The sequence below is a fragment of the Mandrillus leucophaeus genome, unplaced genomic scaffold (genome assembly GCF_000951045.1).
Source record: "Mandrillus leucophaeus isolate KB7577 unplaced genomic scaffold, Mleu.le_1.0 Scaffold630, whole genome shotgun sequence".
NCBI classification, from domain to species: Eukaryota; Metazoa; Chordata; class Mammalia; order Primates; family Cercopithecidae; genus Mandrillus; species Mandrillus leucophaeus.
The window spans coordinates 709,990-717,834 of NW_012106809.1; the positions used below are offsets into that span (position 1 = coordinate 709,990).

General features: G+C 56.3%; 2 protein-coding genes across 2 annotated transcripts in view; both read left to right on the forward strand.

Moving 5' to 3' along the window:
- C4A (complement component 4A (Rodgers blood group)) overlaps window positions 1-1,440 on the forward strand; it is an 18,523-nt gene extending 17,083 nt beyond the window's left edge. Inside the window, exons 27-31 of the mRNA XM_012000566.1 lie at window positions 10-185; window positions 270-368; window positions 551-634; window positions 897-1,029; window positions 1,173-1,440. Coding sequence (XP_011855956.1) covers window positions 10-185; window positions 270-368; window positions 551-634; window positions 897-1,029; window positions 1,173-1,314 — 634 coding nt within the window. The 3' untranslated portion in view covers window positions 1,315-1,440. The remainder of the gene's footprint in view (window positions 1-9; window positions 186-269; window positions 369-550; window positions 635-896; window positions 1,030-1,172) is intronic.
- Window positions 1,441-5,245: 3,805 nt separating this feature from the next.
- On the forward strand, window positions 5,246-7,738 carry LOC105554208 (steroid 21-hydroxylase-like). The gene is made up of 7 exons (XM_012000567.1): window positions 5,246-5,708; window positions 5,806-5,895; window positions 6,185-6,339; window positions 6,447-6,548; window positions 6,636-6,696; window positions 6,757-6,870; window positions 6,968-7,738. The coding sequence occupies exons 1-7, from the start codon at window positions 5,507-5,509 to the stop codon at window positions 7,231-7,233; spliced, it is 990 nt and encodes a 329-aa protein (XP_011855957.1). The 5' UTR covers window positions 5,246-5,506; the 3' UTR covers window positions 7,234-7,738.
- The last annotated feature ends 107 nt before the right edge of the window (window positions 7,739-7,845 follow it).

Sequence of the window (7,845 nt, forward strand, 5' to 3'; positions counted from 1 at the left end):
CTGGGGTAGTGTGGGGGGCAGAAAGCGCTGGGGCTCCCTGGGACTGAGGAGGCAGAACAGAGGGACCCGTGCCCTAACTCCTCTGTGTTCTCCAGAGCGCAGATGTTCTGTGTTTTATGGGGCACCAAGTAAGAGCAGACTCCTGGCCACCTTGTGTTCTGCTGAAGTCTGCCAGTGTGCTGAGGGTGAGACTGAGGGCCTGGGGCGGGGCAGTGGAGGCGAGATGGCCGGGGACCCCCCACACTGTCTGATGGGGCCCCCGACTTCAGGGAAGTGCCCTCGCCAGCGTCGCGCCCTGGAGCGGGGTCTGCAGGACGAGGATGGCTACAGGATGAAGTTTGCCTGCTACTACCCCCGTGTGGAGTACGGTCAGTCTTCCCACCGAGGCCCTGGCCTGACCCTCCCTTGGGGACTGGCTGTTTTGGCCTCTGTGGGTGTAGCCTGCCCCTCTTACAGGTCATGCAGGCAGCCTCTTTGCTCTGACACCAACTTCCTGCCCTCTCAGCCTGAAAGTAACTCACCTTTCTCCCTTCTCCTAACCCCCTCTTAGGCTTCCAGGTTAAGGTTCTTCGAGAAGACAGCAGAGCGGCTTTCCGCCTCTTTGAGACCAAGATCACCCAAGTCCTGCACTTCAGTATGAAGCGAACCGGAGAGGCGGGCAGGGCTGGGGGGAGACAGGGAGGCTGAGGTCTGGCTGAGGACCTGACCATCTGGAAGTGTGAAAATCCCCTCGGCGTGTCAGAAGCCCTGGGCTTGGCCATGAATAGGGAGGCAGTGGCATCTCTCTGGGGGGGCGGTGAAGGTGGAATGAGAGGAGCTACACAGAGCTGCTGGCCTGGGCTCGCCCTGCACCTTCTCTTCCTCTCTGACCCCTTTTGTGCACGTCATCCCCGCAGCCAAGGATGTCAAGGCCACTGTTAATCAGACGCGCAACTTCCTGGTTCGAGCGTCTTGCCGCCTTCGCTTGGAACCTGGGAGAGAATATTTGATCATGGGTCTGGATGGGGCCACCTATGACCTCAAGGGACAGTGAGTCATCTGATCCCCTCAGTCTCTTGCGCTCCCCATGCCTCGCCACCTAGGCCTTGCCCTTCAGAAGCCAGATGCCTGTGCTCTCTGTTCCCAACTGCCATCCTCCCGAGCCCTGCTGAATGCCCCTTTCCCCCCTGCAGCCCCCAGTACCTGCTGGACTCGAATAGCTGGATCGAGGAGATGCCTTCTGAACGCCAGTGCCGGAGTACCCGCCTGCGGGCAGCCTGCGCACAGCTCAATGACTTCCTCCAGGAATATGGCACTCAGGGGTGCCAGGTGTGAGGGCTGCCCTTCCGCCTCCCCCGGGAGGAACCTGAGCCTGGGAACCGTGAAGCTGGAAGCACTGCTGTCTCCGCTTTGCTGAACACAGCCTGGGACCAGGGCATATTAAAGGTTTTTGGCAGCAAAGCGTCAGTGTGTGTCGCTAGGGCCGAGAGCAGTGCCCCTCCGCATTGCAGTTCTGGGGCAGGCCAGGTTGACATAACCTCAGACCCTCTGAGCCCTGATGACCCTTGGGCTGTCCAGCTCTGTCAGACCCTCCCTGATGACCACCCGCTAGGAGTCTAGTGCTTCACAGGACCACCCCGAGCAGAACTGGGACCCAAGAGCCTGCCCCCCAAGGACCAGAGTCCATGCCAAGGCCACCCTTCAGCTTCCAAGGCCCTCCACTGCCCGGCTGTAGCCAGTCACCACGGCCTCAGACAGGGCTTGTGCTCAGCTGACACCTCTGACACAGCTCTTCTGCCTCATGAGGTGTTGTCCAGCCACACCTCCCCGACTCTGTCCTCGTGCTGCTGGTGGTTCAGAGGTCTGTGGATTTTGGCTGAGTTCTGGGCCATTGAAAGCCTCGTGACGCTTGGTTGTTATCAGTGGCGTGAGGTGACGTTCCCGGAGTTGTGCGATCCTCAGGTCCGGTAGTGTCTTCTTCCAGTTACTGGTTTCAAACAAGCCAAAAGTCTGACTGTGCTGTTTGTGAATCCTCTGAGGAAGCTGCTGTTCTCTATTGGGACAACCCACTCCCGATGGTTAATGTGGGTTCTTTTCTATTTCCTAGGTGTCTCAACTGGGTTGAGAAATAAAGGGAAAGAGTACAAGAGAGTGAAATTTAAAGCTGGGTGTCCAGGGAAGATATCACATGTCGGCAGGATCTGTGATGTTCTCCGAGCCATAAAACCAGCAAGTTTTTATTAGCGATTTCAAAAGGGACGGGAGTGCACGAATAGCGTGTGGGTCACAGAGATCACATGCTTCACAAGGTAATAAAATATCACAAAGCATGTGGAGGCAGGGTGAGATCACAGGACCACAGGATGTGGCAAAATTAAAATTGCTAATGAAGTTTCGGGCATGCATTGTCATTGATAACATCTTATCAGGAGGCAGGGTTTGAGAGCAGACAACCTGTTTGACCAAAATTTATTAGGCGGGAATTTCCTTGTCCTAAATAAGCCTGGGATTGCTACAGGAGACTGAGGCTTATTTCATCCCTTCAGCTTCGACCATAAAAGGTGGTCGCCTTAGGGGGGCCATCTATAGACCTACTCTCAGGGTGCATTCTCTTTCTCAGGGATGTTCCTTGCTGAGAAAAAGAATTCAGCGATATTTCTCCTATGTGCATTTGAAAGAAGAGAAATATGGCTCTGTTCCGTCCTGCTCACCGGCAGTCAGTTTAAGGTTACCTCCCTTGTTCCCTGAACGTCACTGTCATCCTGTTCTTTTTTCAAGGTGCCCAGATTTCATATTGTTCAAACACATATGCTCTACAAACAGTTTGTGCAGTTAACACAATCATCACAGGGTCCTGAGGCGGCATATATCCTCCTCAGCTTACGAAGAAGATGATGGCATTAAGAGATTAAAGTAAAGACAGGCATAGGAAGTCACAAGAGTATTGACTGGGGAAGTGATAAGTGTCCATGAAATCTTCACAATTTATGTTTTGAGACTGCAGTAAAGACAGGCGTAAGAAATTATAAAAGTATTAATTTGGGGAACTAATAAATGTCCATGAAATCTTCACAATTTATGTTCTTCTGCCGTGGCTTCAGCCGGTCCCTCTGTTCGGGGTCCCTGACTTCCTGCAACAGTTCTCCTGGGGTCCACCCTCCACACCCTGCCTGCCTAGCTTACCCCCATTTAGTGGCACACTTGGGGTCTTCAGAGATGGCTCCGAAATGTGTCCAAAGAAGATTGCTGAGTCAGTTTCCGTAGAGGTCACAACAGTTCAGCAGCCTGCCATCCAGTCATTCAACAGAAATTTGGGAAACTTTCACTTCATGCCCTGTGCCAGGTGCCACAGAGACAGCTACTTACTCACTGCAGGGCTCATCGCTGGGGAGACAGATAAGCGGACGGGCAGTCCCCAAACTCTGTGAAAGATGTGATGTCAGGGAGCAGTGCGGGCCTGTGCGGCATCTAACCAAGTCAGGGGCATTGCCGGGCAGGGACAGGGAAGGCTTCCTGGAGCAGGTGGCCTCCAAGTGGGGCTCTGAAGACTGAGAAGGAGCCAGGCAAAGAGCAGGGGTAGGTGAGAGCATCTGGCACAGAAAGAGAATATACAAAGGCCCGGAGGCCGGGGGCAGAACAGGGTACCTTTGGGGACATTGCATGTAACTGACCACATTTGGAGTTTGGATTTGAAAGTGGTGGAAGAGATGGAGATGGTGAGACAAGTAGTAAGCACGCCAGCCTTCCAGGTGAGCTCCTTTCCGATGAGCGCTCTCTTATCCCATGGAACGTTGAGAAGTCTGGACCTTTCCCACTGTGGCAGACGTTTCCTGAGGCTCTCGCATACGTGGCCTATGGTTGACCATTGAATCTTTCTCCCAATAGCTGGTCACCATGGTGGTGGCACAAGCCCATTTTCCAGAGCCAGGGATTCAGTTGCAGCAAGACATGGCCCTGTCTGGGAGGTCAACATGAAGAAGGCAGTGGCTGTCATTGTCCAACCCCAGAAATCCCAATCCTGTTTCCTCCGTCTCTGTCCTGATCGTGGATTCAGCAGCAGTGAGCTCACCAATGTAGTGGGTGGCACAGCCAGGATCTTGACTCCGGCTCTGCAGCAGCACAGTCTGGAAAAGCTCTGAGGGGACAGAGATCCCCACTGTTCCCTGGGTCTGGCTACAGAGCCAGAAATGGGGGGGAAGGCATGGGCCTGGGTCGCCTCTGACCACTCACGTACCATCCAGGAGGCCCTGGCCTCTCACTGAACCCTGCCACTCCTCTTTGGCATGGCCTCTTCCCAAACCCCCAAACTGCCTCCCTACCCACAAAAGTGGTCTCTGAGTATCACAGTTCAGTGTGACCCCCACCCCTTATGGCTTCAGTTCCCCAAATAGGGCTGGACCCCTGATCCTGATCCAGCTGTGGCTATCCAGCCCCTTCCTGGGGACTTTGGACTTTGAGGGGGGCATGCCCAGGTGTGCTGGGAATCCACACTCTCCCTGGCTGGACCTAAAACCTGTGGACTCTAGTCCCGAGGGCAGTCGTGTTCTGCCTGTGCCTGGAAACACAAGAAACTTGACTGCAGAGAGAAGAAAGAGGAGAGAGAAACAGCGCGAGGAAACTGCCCGTCTCCGAGGCTTTTTCTGTTCCTTGGCTTTCTAAGGCCAGTGGAGTCCCCTCCCCTGCTTTCTTATTCCCGAGTTCTGTGAAATTCCCCAATCCTTACTTTTGATCTCAAACCAGCTCAAGGTGGTCTGTTTTCCTTTCAACCAAAGAAAGGTGCTCCTGGTGGCTAAAGGTACATATTCTACAGCTAGATTTCCAGGCTGGAATCCTGCCCTCCACAACATGCGAACGACACCCGTGTTGCATATAGAGCGTATCTGTGAAGAATTGAGTTAGTGCCCCCAAAGTGCTTAGAACAGCGTCTGGTACATGCGAGTACCCCGCAGCGGGAAACCACCTCCTTCTTGGTCTTCTGGGCACTTTTGAGAGTGAAAGGAGGCACTAATAGCAATCACACTGTGTACACTGGAATGCCCCAGGCAAACCAGGCTTTAGCGGTATTCCTCTATCTGTAGGTTAAACTAACAAAACACCCACACAAATCACATTTCGTTCTTCAGGAAGGCATATTAGGCAGGACTGCCATTTTCTCGCTGAGACAAACATCATGCCAGTAAACTGGCCCACAGTGGGGCGGCAGAGGGAGAGGGCCCAGGTGGGGGCGGACACCGTTGCCTGCACAGTTGATGTGGAGCCAGAAAGCTGACTCTGCCTGCAGGAAAAAGGTCAGGGTTGCATTTCCCTTCCTTGCTTCTTGATGGATGATCCATTTTTTGAAATACGGATGTCCCAAGGCCAATGAGACTGGTCCCATTCCAGTAAAGGGCCACTCTGTGGGCGGGACAGTGGGAAGGGACCCGAAGGTGGGGTCAAGGGAGGCCCCAAAACAGTCTACACAGCAGGAGGGATGGCCGGGGCTCTAGAGCTATAAGTGGCCCCTCGGGGCCCTGACGGGCGTCTTGCCATGCTGTTCCTGGGGCTGCTGCTGCTGCTTCCCCTGCTGGCTGGCACCCGCCTGCTGTGGAACTGCTGGAAGCTCAGGAGCCTCCACCTCCCGCCTCTTGTCCCGGGCTTCCTGCACCTGCTGCAGCACGACCTCCCCATCTATCTGCTTGGCCTGGCTCAGAAATTCGGGCCCATCTATAGGCTCCACCTTGGGCTGCAAGGTGAGAGCCTGTTCTCGCTCTGGCCCTCACCATAGGAGGGCGGAGGGGGCGGAGAGGGTCCTCTCCCTCCGCTGACGCTGCTTTGGCTGTCCCCCAGATGTGGTGGTGCTGAACTCCAAGAGGACCATTGAGGAAGCCATGGTCAAAAAGTGGGCAGACTTTGCTGGCAGACCTGAGCCACTTACCTGTGAGGGCTGGGGGAATTTTTCTTTCTTAAAATTTTTTTTTTTTTTAAATTTTAGAAATGGGGTCTTGCTATGTTGCCCAGTCTGGTCTTGAATTCCTGGTCTCAAGTGATCCTCCTACCTCAGCCTCAAGTGGGAGCCACCTTTGGGGGCTCCCCCAATCCAGGTCCCTGGAGGCTGTTGGGGGGCATATCTTGGGGGGAGGAAGCAGGGGTTGGGGAGGCAGAAGAAGGTCAGGCCCTTGGCCTCCTTGGCCAGTTCCCACCCTCCAGCCCCCAACTCCTCCTGCAGACAAGCTGGTGTCTAAGAACTACCCGGATCTGTCCTTGGGAGACTACTCTCTGCTCTGGAAAGCCCACAAGAAGCTCACCCGCTCAGCCCTGCTGCTGGGCATGCGTGACTCCATGGAGCCCGTGGTGGAGCAGCTGACCCAGGAGTTCTGCGAGGTAAGGCTGGGCTCCCGAGGCCACCTCAGGTCAACCTCACCTCTCGAAGTAGCTCCCGCCCTGCCCGCTGCACACTGGCCTGCTGAGCTCCCGTTCCTTCTCCACAGCGCATGAGAGCCCAGGCCGGCACCCCTGTGGCCATTGAGGAGGAATTCTCTCTCCTCACCTGCAGCATCATCTGTCACCTCACCTTTGGAGACAAGATCAAGGTGGCTCACAGCCCCTCCGGCCACCCCCAGCCCCTCCCTGAGCCTCTCCTTGTCCTGAACTGAAAGCACGCCCTCCTTTTCTGGCAGGAGGACAACTTAGTGCCTGCCTATTACAAATGTATCCAGGCCCAGCAGGTGACTCCTGAGGGTTGGGGATGAGTGAGGAAAGCCTGGTCCCAGCGAGGTCCTGGCCGGCCGCTAACTCCAGCCCCCTTCAGCATCTCCGGCTATGACATCCCTGAGGGCACAGTCATCATCCCGAACCTCCAAGGCGCCCACCTGGATGAGATGGTCTGGGAGAGGCCACATGAGTTCTGGCCTGGTATGTGGGGGGCCAGGGGCCTGCTGTGAAATGGTGGCGGAGGCTGGTCCCCGCAGCCGCTGAACGCTTCCCCACCCACCTGTCCACCCGCCCGCAGATCGCTTCTTGGAGCCAGGCAAGAACTCCAGAGCGCTGGCCTTCGGCTGCGGGGCGCGTGTGTGCCTGGGAGAGCCCTTGGCGCGCCTGGAGCTCTTCGTGGTGCTGACCCGACTGCTGCAGGCCTTCACGCTGCTGCCCCCAGGGGACCCCCTGCCCTCCCTGCAGCCCCTGCCCCACTGCAGTGTCATCCTCAAGATGCAGCCTTTCCAAGTGCGGCTGCAGCCCCGGGAGTTGGGGGCCCACAGCCTGGGCCAGAGCCAGTGACGGAGCAGGACGGATGCCAGCCGCATGCCTCAGTTTCTCCTTTATTGCTCCCGTACGAACCCCTCCCCCCACTGTAAACATAGTGCTGCGAGATCGCTGGCGGAGAAGGCTTCCTCCACCAGCCGGGTGGTGAAGGCCCCTGGCTCTTCTCTCGGGGCGACCCCTCAGTGCTCGGCAGTCTTACTGGGGTGCGAGAGAGGTGGGCAGCAGCTCAGCCTCCCCCGGCTGGGGAGCGAAAGTTTCTTGGTCTCAGTTTCATCTCCGTGAAGGGCACCGAGAACTCGAAGCCCTTCCAGTAGTACCAGCTCACTCCCTGGGAAAGGGGTTGTCAAGAGAGTCAAAGCCGGATGTCCCATCTGCTCCTCCCGTTTCCCTTAAGGAGGTGGCTCCGAGCACTCAACCAACCTCCCCACACAGCTCCCCTCCTGACCCTCCACCACAGAGGACTGAGGCTTAATCCTGAGCTGGCCCTTTCCACCCAATAAATCACCTCCAGCTCCCTCTGTGAGGCTGGCACGATTGTTCCGTTTCACCCAGCCGCTCAGTCCCTTGCCTGTTACACTGTGGGGCTGAAACCTAGGCAGGCCGAGCCCCAGCCACCCCGGCTCTGTG